Consider the following 15,840-nt stretch of genomic DNA (forward strand, 5'->3'; position numbering starts at 1 on the left):
TCGAAGTGAATGTTAATTTCAGCCAATCGCTTTTAACATAACAGTAAGTGCGGTACCGTTGTTTTCAAGGGAGGTTATCCACAAAATAGGTGCTTCTGTGGCTTGTAATTTCATCTATCGGGATATAAAGAGAAGGTATATATGCGAGCTTATCTTAAGGTGGCCGGAGAGGTACGAATATGGAGTAACGTGTCATCAACAAAATGATCGGGTTTCTTGCAATGATGTGTAATGGACATTGCCATGAACTTGATGTTTGAATAGTTTTCACGAAAAGTTCGCTTGATTGTTTTCTAGGATCCCTTGTGCCATTTACAGGAAGCGAATACAATATTTTTAGCAATGCTCGAATGTAGACCAAAATAGCTCCATTCCAAACCAACCTTACCTGGGAATAATTCATAGATTCTTTGAGATTGAATCATCAATTTTACAAATAAGTGCTTTCAAGTGGATTCAGACATGTCATTGTCAGATGTTGTTTTGTATGGTGCAGACTGAAACGTCACAGAGTCAAAACGGCCCCAAACTGCCTGTCGAAAATGGCACTAAATTGGCTAAATCTGCACTGTATATATTAATTTGTATTTGTAAGGAAACAAACATTATTTTACCATTTGCAAGACATTATTGCTGATTTCACAACATTCAAACCATACTTTTCTATTAATTCATTCAGCATTCCCCAATTCATAATCAGTCATTAATGATTAATTCATCTGATCCATTTATGTTTGTTCCAACTGGATTTAGTAGCCTTGGGTAGAGGTCCTTCCGGGGCCACAGGTGGCCTAGTCATCAAATTCACTGTGCAGAGTTGCATCCCTTGGGCATGCCAGTGATATATGATTGTGAGTCGAATCCCAGTTTGCCCCGATTATGTTTCTGGGTTTGTCAGCACCATACCCATACTCGTGGGTTTCACCAAAGTGGTAAACATCTGAGACCTGCATCACTTTGTTCTTTCCTCCCACATTAAGCTGACACACCGTGATATTACTGGAATACTGTTCAAAGCGGTGTTAAACCCAACCCACTCACTTATTCAAACATCTTCAAGATGTATGCTGACAGTAGGGCCATCAGCTTCCAACTTATTGGATAAGCATTGGATAAGCAATATGAGCACGAATACAGCATTAGAAATTGACACTAGTCCTGTTGTCGTTGCCAAACTGCCCAATAGTTAAGGTATCATAAGGACTAGTAGCAGTAGGAATTTGCCTTTTTTAAAGGTTTTACTCTATGTTATTGTAATAAAGACTAGTGGACTAAAAATGTTAGTTTCTACTGCTTTTTTAATAAAAACCCTGCTTAATGTTAATTGATCTACTTAATTGTTAAGTAAACACAAAGTAATTACCTCAAAATACAAATCTCAAGGCTCTCTTTGGTGGTGTGATTACAATATTGTGAAAATATGAAAATATTGACTAATCACTTTCTATTATGTGTGGAATTCCTCCGTTATCCTTTACATAAAATATCTACCCATGAATATAATTCTCATATATTACATTCTTACCATACTTACCTTCTGTATACTTTTTATCTTCCCGAGGCAAGGCATTAACTGACTTGAAGAGTCCTGTTTCAACCCTTGTCAAACTAGACTGGAATTTCGTGGCTTGATCATACCACCACCAGTGGCTGTTACGAGCTAAGTCCCTTCTATGATCTCCTATTGTCCAATCAGATTCCACCTCTCATCACCTGCATTTACCACCCAAGACAATCTGATCAATATAAATAAGCAAGATCTTTATTGTAATGAAATGGGTCTCACCTCACAAAGTGAATCAATTCACTTGAGCACCTTGATTAAAAACATGAAAAGGTTTGGAAAATATCTGTTGACACCCAGTTGACGTACATGTGCTGTGCAAATCCTGCAGTTGACTGAAATTTGCAGTTGCCATGTTGTTAATGAAGCAGGTGTCAATTTCATTATGTGGTTTTGAGTGGACTTTTCATAGACCAGTGTTCCCGTTTACCGGCAATTACCAGTTTTTTACCGGTAAAATAAGGCTTGGACCGGCAATTCAGGTGACTGCCAGTCCCTCTGGACCGGCAAATAAAGTACCTTAATAATCTTTGTTGTACAAAAAGTACATTTTTCCAACAAATTCAGCTTGTCTGTTACCATCAGGGTTTCCCCTTGTCTATTTATTTGCAAGGAAATAACATTTTGCTTTGCTTAGAGGTTAAATATCTATTTGAAGTGACTTTGTCTCAAAATATTTAAAAAAGGATAAAATTGTGACTGAAGTTAGTGTGAATGATGTAAAGATCTAATTAAGTTACTTCAGAGATGACATCTTTGCACTGAACATGATGTTGAAAGAATTTAAACGAGGTAATTTTCATACGTTTTTATTATTTGTTGAAAGTTGGGACTGGCAAAAATGATGGGGGACTGGTAGTTATTGGAGCTGCATGTCCACTAGAACTGGCAGTTTCAAAAGCCAGCGGGAACACTGATAGACTCGTTAGTCCAGCCAGTTAGCAGCGTTCGAAATACCTGCCTGCCTGACCGTCCGAGACGGGTTGATTTCAACTCGGGCTGTCAGATTTTCAAATCCCCCTGCCCGACGGTCAGGTTATATTTCATAGGTGAAAACATTCTAAATATTTCCCGATGATAAGCATTAATTCACAAATAGATGAATGATAAAATGTAACCAAAAAGAAACCCAGTTAGCTTTTAGACAACCTAACATTTAGCGATGCGCTTATGCTACAAGCAATCAGTTTTCATATTTTTAATTAAATAATTCTGAGAAACATACGATTATAGTGGGCAGGCAGGTTTTGGTCAGGGCTGGCAAGTATTTCAGCTAGCCAGTCCTGTGGTCTGGCTGAAATCTTTGGGAGTTTCATACCCTGCAGTTAGGCATAACTCCAGTCCCTAACAGGACTTTTTTGTCAGTAACCTCCCTTGCCTCGGGAAGTTTTTATTAAAATCTTTATAGTATAACAATAGCACAGACTGCTACCTGTTGAAAACAGGACTGTATCTACATACAGTTTTTGTCAGTTTGATAGTCCAAGTCCATTTTGTCACAAAATGCTTTTTCATGTTTCAAAACAACCGAAAATAAGGGTCCTGATAGACTATGCAACATAAAATTTGACTCAAATGGGAGACGATGTAGATCAACTCAAATTACTGGAGTATGTTTACTCATCACTGATGGACCATCTGATCCAGGATAGAATAGGTCTTCAGCAACCCATGCTTGCTGTAAAAAGTGATTACGCTTGTCGTACGAGGCGACTTACGGGATCGAGTAGTCAAGCTCGCTAACTTGGATGATGCATGTCATCGAATCCCAATTGCAAGGATCGATGCTCATGAGATCAATCGCTGGATTGTCTGGTCCAGACTCGATTATTTACAGACCGCCGTCATATAGCTGGAATATTGCTTAGTGTGGCGTAAAACAGCAAACAAACAAACAAACAAACCATCTGATCCAATGAAAGGCCAACATTTTGCAGTCAAGTGGGGCATGAGTCCACATCTTGCAAACAAGTTATACAACAAAAGATTAACATGATGATGAATTCAAATATTTGAGAGATGATTAGAATGATTAGTAATGATTAGTAATGATTGAATAGTAACTAATAGTCTGTCATGCAGACTCTAACACAAATATATCAAACACAGCCTATGAAAGTCTATAATAGTGGACAAGTCTAGATTACTGCAGTGTCTGAAAATGAAGATAGTCTCTGGGTTCCTTTTAATGATATTTTTTATAACTATAATTTAACAACTGTTGTTATCTGTGATGTTAAAATATGTTCATTTCAGAGGCTAGCTGTTAGTCTAAGGGACTACATGGACTAATACAATATGATCAAGATATGTTGAGTATCTTTGTGTATGTCAGTATTGTGTTATAACAAAATGACTATTTTTAATAAGAATCATTTTATTCAATTTACATGTTCAGTGTATTTATGTGTCATGTTTGTGTTTTCGTGTAGAATGCGTGTGAGCAATGAACTTCAGTGAGGCTTACACTCACACCTGCTCCACGGTGGGGGCCGCGGCCAGGGCAGGAGACCTCATGGCACTTCAACAACTGGTCTGGAATGGTAGGAAGAGTCTAGACTAGCCACTTCAGTTAATTATACAGCATTATATGGTTGTGTGGTACCATTCATGAGTTTAATTTATCCATAGTTTAGGTCAGACATTTTACTTTTTGTTATTATTTTATGGTGTCACCAACCCTTAGAATATGGAAGATATTTTTCCATTTTTTATTAACATAATTAATACAAAGCTGGCACATTTGTGAAAAACATAAATCACAAATTGTTTCCATGTCTGACCTAGACATGTGGTAGAAGGTCTGTGACCCGTAAATATTTGCTCAAAGCTTGAGGAAGTTGAGATGCAGCCTAAACAAATACTTCAAGCAGTGGCTGGCTTTCTTCCCATGTAAATGCTTTAAAAATGTTAATGTTTTAAACGTTCCTGTTGTATTTAACAAAAAGGTTAACATTTGGACAGTTTGTGCACAATTCTGTTACAATCTTTCCATTGCTTACTGCTTCAATAGAATAATGAATGAGTGCCAAACTGGTGTTAATTGGTTGTTGTTGGCATAGGAGGGTATCAAGAATAAATTTTGAATTTCGATTTGAAGAAAACTGTTTGTAGGTAAACATGGTAAATTATTTCAACGTTTGTGTGTAGGTGGGCCTGTTGATGTGCGTGACAACCGTGGGTGGCGTCCAATCCACGAGGCTGCTTCCCATGGCCACCCAGGCTGCCTTGAGTTTCTACTGAGACAAGGTTGTAGCATTCACAGCTTTGAATTTATCATGCATTTCTTAATATTGCTAATTTTGTTATCTTTAACTGCCATTTTGGCTCGTGTGAACTAAAGATTCTGGTGTGCCAAGTTGACTGTTGTCAGTATCTTGTAGACTTGGAATGGGTCAGATGATCTGATTAGAATTTTAGCATCATTTAAGCATGTGAATTGCTATCTGATTTAAGACGAGGCTATATTTAGAGCCTTGATGAAAACATCAAATTTTACAATCTTTTGACCATATGCATAGATATCTGGTTGAGTGTGTTGATACACAGTTAATCAAAGTTTGATTCCACAAAAGTTTGACTACTTCTTCAAAGCCAGATGGCTCCTACAATAGTTTCATGAAAAGGTGGATGTCAGCATGTTAAATCTTAAGTTCAAATTGTTTAAAATTTAACCTTTTGCTAACATAAAAAAATCAGATGAGCTAGTCTTGCAACTCTTGTTTCTTCTTTTTACGGAATTATGTTCTTCTTTTTACGGAATTATGTTCTTCTTTTTATGGAATTATTTGTTCACTTTAGATGAGACTGATCCAGACTGGGTGTCATTTGCTGAGGAGACTGCTCTGTTGCTAGCAGCACGCCACTGCCATCTGGACTGTGTCCGAGTGCTGCTGTCTTTCCAGGCTGACCCCAACATCGCTACTAATGAAGGCTTCACTCCACTGTGGGAAGGTTATTAACCATATGGACTGTTCCTTCCTGCTTTTATAGAATTTCCATGTCAGTTTTAAATAAGTAATATTCGGATAATGAATGACTCCTTTAGACCCAGCAACAGAAAGTGGGACATTGTTTTGTGCTGTGTGCTCACAGATTTCAGGGCTGAATATGCCCCAATGCCTAGTGCTTGTTTTTAATTGCTGACTTAGAATCAGGTGTGACTGATTGTATGTCATGGTAGCCCCATGTGTTATGCTATCATTTGATATCAACTACAGGATGACTGGCCCAGTCTTGGTTATTTTGTATGTTATTACATATGTCTTGCGTATGTGATGATACAGCTGGAATATTGCAAAGTGTGGAATAAAAACAATCAGTCAGTCACTTAAGTTAAGTGAAGCCTTATTATCCGCTGCCATGATGGAACGGGGATATAGGAATGGGTTCTGTCCGTCCGCCCTTCCATCTATTTATCCGTCCGTCCATCCGTCTTTCTAAAAAAAACATGAGAGATATCTTAACCAAACTTGGCACATTGATAGGTCTAGTTGTGAACTGGTGCCTTTTGATAGTTTGGGATTTTTGAAAAATTTATTTCTGGAGTTTACATGGCAACGACTTTGACTTAGACTGTAAATGGTGGCAGTGTTTCTTTCCGAAACAGATCTTGAAAACCGTACTATATTTCTTTACCAAACTTGGCACATGAATAGGTCTAGTGGTAAACTGGTGCCTTTTGATGGGATTTTAAAAAAAAAATAATTTTTTTTGAGTTTCCTTGGCAACAACTTTGACTTAGACTGAAAATGGTGCAGATCTTGAAAACCGTATACTGGTGATATATCTTGCCTTGGACACAACCGGACATGTCATACTGGTGGGGGATATGAGTATTTCATGCTTTTTAGATATAATAATGATGATATCTTTTTTGTCCTTAGAACATCTCTGCAGGATAGAAAAAAGTCTCTTTTTGATTTTCCAGCAACCAAAATGGAATGTTATGAGTGCTGTAGATTGTTGATACGTAGAGGAGCTGACACTAACACCAAGATGTACACCAACTACACCCCGATCCACCTGGCTGTAGAGAAGGGGCTGGACAACCTCGTCGACTATCTCCTCAATCACGGGGCCAAGCTGGACGTCCTTGCTGACCACCATCTCACACCCATATTCCTGGCAGCTCAGTTTGGTCGCACTGGTAGTCTCCGATGCCTCCTCAAGGCAGCCAAGAGCAAAGGTATGGATATTACCACAGCCTGAAGTACACATCAGGGATAAAACTCTCAACTAGCCCGAGTCAATTTATCTAATTAAGAATTAAAAGACGAGTACAATAAAACACTGCAGGCAGAATAAACCATGAGTGGTTATGGGTACTTCAAGTGAGTGAGTGAGTGAGTGAGTGAGTTGGGTTTAACGACGCTTTTAACAGTATTCCAGTTATATCGCGGTATGTCAGCTTAATGTGGGAGGAAAGCCCGAAGTGATGCAGGTCTCAGACGTTTACCACTTCGGTGAAACCCACGAGCACAGGTATGGTGCTGACAAACCTAGAAACATAATAGGGGCGAACCGGGATTCGAACCCACAATCATAGGTTTCTGGCATGCCCAAGGGACGCAACTCTGCACAGTGAATCGTGGCGCCTTAGACAACTGGGCCACCCGTGCCCCCAGGTACTTCAAGATTATATGCAAATGTTCCTATTACGTTTCACAGCAATACATCATTGAATAACGTGACACAGGCAGCAGACCGGCCTGTTTCAACTTGGATATGTGTGTGGGACCAGGGTGCAACCTGGTTTTGTCTTGTTCAACTAGCTTTACATGTCAACATGCACACGATGCAAGTTAAATCAACTTCCTTAAACCGAGCCCTGTTATATTGTCGTGTGTTGTCCGTCTGTCTGGCTGTCATTCACCTGTACATTTTCGACATCTCATCTGAAACTGCAAGTCCTATGGATCTGAAACTTTGTATGAACTATCCCAGCTATGTAGTCTCTAAGACAGTCTCACAGAATTCCAATCTAACATCAAACATATTGGAAATGCCATTTCTTGGCCATTTTTTTTCTATGCAGCAAGGATGTGATATTTTGGACTGATAAAGCATTCTGAAATCCCACTACATAAATGTATGTATTGATTAGAATACTATTCAGCCAAGTCAACTATAACTGTGTCATAGGTTTATAGTGTCAGGGGACCTAATTGCTCAGTGATGGAAGGTCATTGTATTTTCTTCAAGTCCAGATCATGCTGATTCAGAGATAATTCTAGGGGAAGGGGCCTTGAGCTTTTTGTCCCTACATTTGAAAAAAGACCCACATTTTCAAAGACAATGGGGCATTTTAACATTGTGCTGTATGGGCAAGTGTGGGTGTACCTCTGGAATATTTGAAATTTTCAGATGAAGGGCCCATGTCTGAGAATTCCTGGAGTGAGCCCTGCTGATTGTAAGGTGAATGTTGACGTAGTGAGGATTGTGTTGTAGGCCTGCTGGACTTGGTGAATGAAGGTGCGGAGGACAACGCCTCCCCGCTGCTGATCGCGGCGCAGGAGGGGCATGAGGAGTGTGTGCAGCTGCTGCTGGAGGCGGGGGCCAATGCCAACATGTCCGTCCGAGACATCAACGCTGTACCCCTGCAGTATGCCGTGTATAAAGGACACATTGGGTAACATAACACATGATGCACGTCAGTAGGACACATTGGGTAACATAACACATGATGCACGTCAGTAGGACACATTGGGTAACATAACACATGATGCACGTCAGTAGGACACATTGGGTAACATAACACATGATGCACGTCAGTAGGACACATTGGGTAACATAACACATGATGCACGTCAGTAGGATTTAAAGAAATATCGAACTTGTAACCATTAGATCTTGTTTGATGGGATATTGTTGAATCTAGATGTGTGGTGTTTGAAATGAATCTCGATAACCAACATAAAATTTCTTTTTGAGAGGATTTGATCACTTTTGAAAGCAGTAGTAAAAATCACTTGAAGCCCACCTAAGGGACTGGTCATTTATTATAGAGAAGGGGGGAGGGCAGCAAGAATAGGGGGGGTCATGACATTATGACACCGCAAAAGATGGTGAAATTTGTACACTATTTAGGGACTTGACATTTAATATGGGGAAGGGGAGCCATGAAAAATTGTTACATGCTTTTTTACTATCATTGGAGGGAGGGGGGTGAAAAGTATTAGATAAGGGGAGGGGGATCTGCAGAATATGACCAATCTCACTGCACCCCCACCCCCCTCCCTCTATTATAATTTTCCAGACCCTAGACATCCTTTGATGAAAGTTTTCTCTTCATGATCATACGCCATGTTTCAGCTGTGTGAAGCGGTTGCTGCCGGTGACGCAGCTGCATGTGTTCCGAGAGACGTACTCCGACATGCACCCTCTCCTCCTTGCTCTCAAGTTGAGTAATACCCTCATCCTGGAGACACTCCTCACCTCAGGGTTTGATCCGTCTCTATCCCTCTCCCTGGATGCAGACCAACTTACCGAGCTGTCGCCCTTGGCAACAGACATAGCATCCGCCACACATGGATCCGTTCTGTGTCACGTGAAGGATGACTGGCCACTAGACGGGGTCAGCTTGTTGTTAAAAGCAGGACTGAGTCCTAATTCACAAACTAAAAAAGACCTGCCTCCATTACTAGTCATGTTGTGGAACAAGAACTTCCAGTTCTATAGGCTTCTGCTGGAACACGGCGCCAACCCCAACATTTACCATGATAATATTGTAGGCAATATTGCAATGCTGTTGGCCTTGCGGAATGATATCCACAAGGCGGAGACGGACAAGTGTTCATATGAGTGCCCCACCCACCTGCAGTACCTGTGGCCGCTACTTGTTGCAGGGGGTGAAGCTGTGTCTCTGTTCGCCTCCCCCTCTGTAGACAGTGACATGGAGACGGGGGACCGCATCAGCCTTCTCCATCTACTCAAGACACAGGACAGGAAGAGTTCCCTGCCTATTGTCGGCTTCCTGCTCTTCTTCTGCCATTTTGTGGACATTTCCAGTGATGTGTGTGATTTGTTTGATCCTGAAGATGCCAAAACGTTGCAGAGGATATCAGGTAGATAGCTTGTGATGTTAGCGGGGGAGTGTAGATGTAAGCAAGGATTATATCCTACATAAATATTATCCCGGGGGAAGTTTTACACTAGAGTATAGTATCCTACCTTAGTGCCACACTGATCATGCTGATATGGGTTCAAATTCACTAGGGAGAGTCATCCTGACACTAGAGAATTTCATCCCCGGGATACTCTAGAGTACAGTATCCTACCTTAGTGCCACACTGGTATGGGTTCAAATTCACTAGGGAGAGTCATCCTGACACTAGAGAATTTCATCCCCGGGATACTCTAGAGTACAGTATCCTACCTTAGTGCCACACTGGTATGGGTTCAAATTCACTAGGGAGAGTCATTCTGACACTAGAGAATTTCATCCCCGGGATAAAATATAGGGTAGGATAATTTTCACTCTTACATAGACACTACTGATACATTGTGCTACTCTCTGTAGGGCTGGGACAAGTCCAAATTTACTACCTGGGTACCCGACCCCCTATTACCCAACTCGACCAGAGTACCGGCTGTAGGTTACAAGTTAATAGTCAGAAGAAAACGTGACTTGTTGTGAAACAATGGACTTTAACTGTATCACGTGACTTCTCACAGGTCTTATCACCCATCCAACCCGACTACCCGAGTTAACTGTCCCAGCTCTACTACTCTGAACAGTTACATTACTATTTATAAAGAGTTGTATAGAGCAAATAATGTCTTTATTCATATTCAAATTCTGAAGGGGCGGTTGGGTAGCCTAGTGGTTAAAGCGTTCGCTCCGAAGACCCGGGTTCGATTCCCGACATGGGCACAATGTGTGAAGCCCATTTCTTGTGTCCCCCTCTGTGATATTGCTGGAATATTGCTAAAAGCGGTGTAAAACCAAAATCACTCACTCAAATTCTGAAAGTTTCTAGAGTAATCTTGGTAGGTTGTTAAGTGACACAGAGATGCCAGCCATGGCATAAGAGTTTTGAGCCTAAAAATGATGCTACTTTGATTATGTACCCTGAAATTATGATATTTTTCATGAACTAGTTACATGCATAAAAAAACACAGACAGCAAATTGTTCAAGAAACAGTGACATAATGTATTCTACAGCAGGACCATGCTGACCAATGAGAGCCATGCTTTCAGTTCTCATAGTGTTAAAATATCCATTACACAGTGATAGGTGGTCTCTTATTGGTTGTTATGTTAAGACACACTCAAGCGATTTTATCGCTTGATTTTTGCATGATTTGATCGATCTTTGTGGGTGCAGACAGAACTATTTGCATGTACACCGATATTACTTCAGAACTTGAAACACATTGCCTGTCTGAAAAACAGCTAATCAGTGGGACATGATGAATTTTATGAATGTTTGGAGTTTTGACCACATCTCGTCTAGGCCTAAAGAAAATGTCGAAGCGATCACACACATCAGAGATTTTCAAAGGTGATGGCCATTCTAAAAAAGTGAACGTTACTCTTTTTCATATGAAGTTATTCTTGTCGACCTCACTGATTACGCCAAAGCTTCAGTTAGGGTTGGCGTCTCTGGTGACAGATGTTTCCTTGTCAATGTCTCATTTCCAATCTGTATGCATGGTATAGATCCATTCCTGGCTTCTCATAAATGTCTACAATCTGCATTAATCTGGGCTTTAACATGGTTAGGTGGACATTCTGTGACACACAGCATTACTCACTCACTCACTCACTCACTCACTCACTCACTCACTCACTCACTCACTCACTCACTTTCTCATCTCATCTCATCTCATCTCATCTCATCTCATATCTCATCTCATCTCATCTCATCTCATCTCATCTCATCTCATCTCATCTCATCTCATCTCATCTCATCTCATCTCATCTCATCTCATCTCATCTCATCTCATCTCATCTCATTAAAATCAGATCTTAGTGCTCACTACAACTACACCAAAATCCAGGTCCAAATGTGTTTTCTAATAACGTGGGCTATTCCAAACGGCAGTTAAGAGCTGAATGACTGATTTCGTCAGTCATCATCTATCTTCCTTCATTTCGATAATTATTTGAAATGGAAGAGACTTTTTCCATAGCATACTGCTATACAATCTCGGCCATCTACTAGGCATTTCAAAATTTGGTCTGGAATGGAAGTCTAGTGCTGTAAGCATTGAGAAAGCTGCTTTCTGATTGGCTAATGTCAACTTCCTGTGACAGTGTTCGTCATTTCATTGGTCAGTCATAGGTTGTTCTCATGTGACCTGTAATGGGATGTCCTCAGATCTTTGTGTAGCGGTATTGAGCACTAAGATCTGATTTGAATGAGATTGAATTTTAGAGAATATATGATGATTGATATTTTGATTTCATGAAGGGTCTCTGTATCTCAATGATGTTTTTTATGGACAAATACAAAGATGCCTGTTTCTGTTCCAGCTTCCACAAAAAGCCTTGCTCACATTTGTCGTCGGAAAATAGTTCTAGAATTGGCCTCGTGCGGGAAATTCAACAAGAAAACCCTTGAGTCCATTCCACTGCCCTCCACAATCAAGGAATACCTTCGCTTCACAGAGTTCGGATCTCTGGGACACTTTGTGCTAGATCTACAGTCAAATCAACTTAGCAATGAAACTTTTCAATAGTAGTGAGGTCACTTGATAGAAATTGCACTGAAAAGTTACTGTGTTATTTTGTTATAAGTAAAAGAGGCAATATTCAAAATATGAAAACAAAACCCAGGAAACTTTCAAGTTTGGACAGCAAGGGAAGAAAGTGCTGATTCAGAGTATTGCTGCCCAGAATACCATGTTACTTCTACATGTTCTTGCAATTGTGTCACATTTGTTTCATCGCCCTCTGCTCATCCTCATCCTTGACACATAAGTTGTATGAAGAGTTATTTGATTGGTATCCTGCTCCTTGATATTACTCCTCCCCAGAACAGTCAGTCGATCCCCAAGAGTGGCTGATCCCAGGAAAATGTGGCTGACCCCAGGGCAACCAGCTGATCACCAGGACATTTAGCTGATCCCTGAGCACAACTTGCTGATCTCCAGGACAATTGGCTGATCCCAGGAAAAATGACTGATCCCTGGACATCGTTGATCCCAGGTCAATTGGCTGATCCCAGGCAATTGGCTGATCCCCGGACAATCGGCTGATCCCAGGACAATTGGCTGATCCCTGGACAATCGGCTCATCCCAGGACAATTGACTGATCCCCCGGACAATCAGCTCATCCCAGGACAATCATCTCATCCCAGGACAATCGGCTGATCCCTGGACAATTGGCTGATCCCAGGATAATTGGCTGATCCCCCTGGACAATCAGCTCCTCCCAGGACAATCGGCTGATCCTCCAGGACAGTTGACTGCTCCACACGTGTCAGACCACTCGGGAAGGTCAGCCAAGGATACTAGAAAATAACGAATACACATGGAAGCGACCCAACATAGTTTACAATACATTGGATAAAGTATTTCACCATTTTGACCAGACAAACATGGGAACATTAAGATATTGTATTCAATGTCTTGAAATCTATACTGCCGATGGCAGCCTTCACTGAGTTCTTATTCAAACAAATATAGGATTAGATCTTATTTATATATAGAGGGAAAACTCTTAATATTATCACATAAGACGACATCTTAACATCACATGATATCCATGTTAACATCACATGATATCATCCATGTTAAACTCCTTGATATCATCCATGTTAATATCACATGATATCATCCATGTTAACATCACATGATATCATCCATGTAAGCATCATATGATATCCATGTTAACATCCAGGATATCATCCATGTTAACATCCAGGATATCATCCATGTTAGCATCACACGATATCATCCATGTTAACATCTTGAGTATCATCCATGTAAACACCCAGGATATCATTCATTTTAAAATCCAGGATATCATCCATGTTAACATCCAGGATATCATCCATGTTAACATCCAGGATATCATCCATGTTAACATCAAGGATATCATCCATGTTAAAATGCAGGATAGCATCCATGTTAACATCCAGGATATCATCCATGTTAACATCACATGATATCATCCATGTTAACATCACATGATATCATCCATGTTAACATCACATGATATCCATGTTAGCATCAATGATATCATCTATGCTAACATCCAGGATATCATCCATGTTAGCATCACATGATTTCATCCATGTTAGCATCACAGGATATCATCCAGGATATCATCCATGCTAACATCCAGGATATCATCCATGTTAACATCACATGATGTCCATGTTAACATCACATGATATCATCTATGTTAACATCACATGATAGCATCCATGTTAACATCACATGATATCCATGTTAACATCACATGATATCATCTATGTTAACATCACATGATATCATCTATGTTAACATCACATGATATCATCCATGTTAACATCTATGATATCCATGTTAACATCACATGATATCATCTATTTTAACATCACATGATATCATCCATGTTAACCTCCAGGATATCATCCATGTTAACATCACATAATATCATCCATTTTAATATTGCATGATATCCATGTTAATATTGCATGATATCATTCATATTATGACTACTTACAAACAATGACATTGCACTTTGTTAGAATTATTACCAGTTTTGTTGTGTCATTTCCAACTGACCCCATGAAATGTTAATCATATCAAATGAGTTAATAACATCGCTTCAGCATATTGTATATGTTTTTTAAGATACGTTTGAAATTCAAAATGTTTTGTATGTTTATAAAGTTACAAGTTGATCTACATCATGTATACTACTAGACATTTGAGGGATATTCTGAGTGTAAGATGGGGGATACATCCTGTTGAATGTTAGGAGATGTCGGCATATGAATAGGATGTAGCTTGGCCCTGGAACTGACACCTGTTAAGCTTCTTTTCAAATGTGTTTGTTTGTTTAACATCACTCTCAGTAATATTCCAACTATGACAGCAGTCTGTAAATGATCGAGTATGGACCAGACTATCCAGTGATTGATATTATGAGCTTCGATACATGGAGTTGGGATACGATGACATGCATCAACCAAGTAGGTGAGCCGGACTGCCCGATCCCGTTGGTCGCCTCTTACAACAAGCATACTTGCCTTTTACAGCAAGCAGAAGACCTATTCTAACCCAGATCTTCACGGGAAACAAAAGTATACATGGGAGGATGCATTCTAAGTTTTAGAAGATTTCCGCAATATCGCAATAGGCAATACACAGCGGGTGTAAGTGTTGAGACACTGAATGCAGAGCTCCAGATAAGCTTTTGGTGTTGTGGGTATTTTACCCATGCATTTTAAAATAATGGGTATCAGTAATTCTATCTGGGTATTCAAATTTCTGTTACCCACTAGTTTTTACACATGTGGGTATTTAAGTTAAATATTAAAAACACTATTCATCTAGTCCCTGCAAACTGGTGTCGTGTGGGTTCGAGAGCTTTATAGGATTCAAAAATACCATGATACTTCCACAAGAAAGTGTGATGGCAAATGATCATGATGTAACTGTCTTCGTGGAGTTTGGCAAGGTTGACGGAATGCCCGTTTATAATTTCAAAATAAGTTGCTGATTTGCTAATCGAATACGCAGAGTTACTTCACAATATTTTGATGATACGCACAAGTTTTATTTTTGTAGAGTATCTGTAATGTTCGTTGCATATTTGATACGCTTTGATTTTATTTTACTGCATATTTCTGCAATTCTGATGCGTATTTTACACAGATACACAGCTTATCTGGAGCTCTGTGAATGGTAAGAAGTTAATTTTTGTTATGTACAAGCTTTATTTCTCACCCAAAACGACAACAATCTGTATCCTAAGTTCACTCAAATGCGTGAGTCTGAACAATACTACTCAACTCTCATGAAATCAGGCTAAGCATCTTGCCCAGATCTCATCCTCGTACATTACATCCCCAAACAAACACCCAGGTGTCTCCCCGCCTGGACACACAGAATATCCCTATCAAATGTTGAGTAGTATCTATCAGAGTCCAAGGTGTGCGAGTGGTTTACTGTGTCATTAGTTGCTCTGCTTATCATCAAAGTAAAAGTGGGCAACCTACAATGGTGTAATTTGAGGTCATTATGACTGTGAGGTCATTGTGACTGTGAGGTCATTATAAAGCATTATGCATGGGTGAGATTCACATTCAGTAAGCCAATGTTTATTTTTTTCTG

The 15,840-nt window shown here is 39.9% G+C and overlaps 1 protein-coding gene across 2 annotated transcripts; it reads left to right on the forward strand.

Moving 5' to 3' along the window:
* The first annotated feature begins 60 nt into the window (after window positions 1-60).
* LOC124131813 (ankyrin repeat and SOCS box protein 3-like) lies at window positions 61-14,669 on the forward strand. Of its 2 annotated transcripts, none has more exons than XM_046495297.2 (8): window positions 61-135; window positions 3,997-4,107; window positions 4,715-4,813; window positions 5,366-5,518; window positions 6,495-6,752; window positions 8,015-8,195; window positions 8,879-9,630; window positions 12,046-14,669. In XM_046495297.2, the coding sequence occupies exons 2-8, from the start codon at window positions 4,011-4,013 to the stop codon at window positions 12,249-12,251; spliced, it is 1,746 nt and encodes a 581-aa protein (XP_046351253.2). In that variant the 5' UTR covers window positions 61-135; window positions 3,997-4,010; the 3' UTR covers window positions 12,252-14,669. The 2 variants fall into 2 exon arrangements, with proteins under 2 accessions (XP_046351253.2, XP_046351251.2); XM_046495295.2 differs by having other exon boundaries at window positions 85-171.
* Window positions 14,670-15,840: the final 1,171 nt, after the last annotated feature.

This window comes from Haliotis rufescens, unplaced genomic scaffold (assembly GCF_023055435.1).
Source record: "Haliotis rufescens isolate VD_foot unplaced genomic scaffold, xgHalRufe1.0.p SCAF_3, whole genome shotgun sequence".
Taxonomy (NCBI): Eukaryota; Metazoa; Mollusca; class Gastropoda; order Lepetellida; family Haliotidae; genus Haliotis; species Haliotis rufescens.

Coding starts and splice junctions, on each gene's coding strand:
- LOC124131813 (XM_046495297.2), top strand. CDS start 4,011: ATGAACTTCAGTGAGGCTTACACTCACACCTGCTCCACGGTGGGGGCC. Junction 5,519..6,494: donor CTTCACTCCACTGTGGGAAG/GTTATTAACCAT, acceptor TTGATTTTCCAG/CAACCAAAATGGAATGTTAT. Junction 8,196..8,878: donor GTGTATAAAGGACACATTGG/GTAACATAACAC, acceptor GCCATGTTTCAG/CTGTGTGAAGCGGTTGCTGC.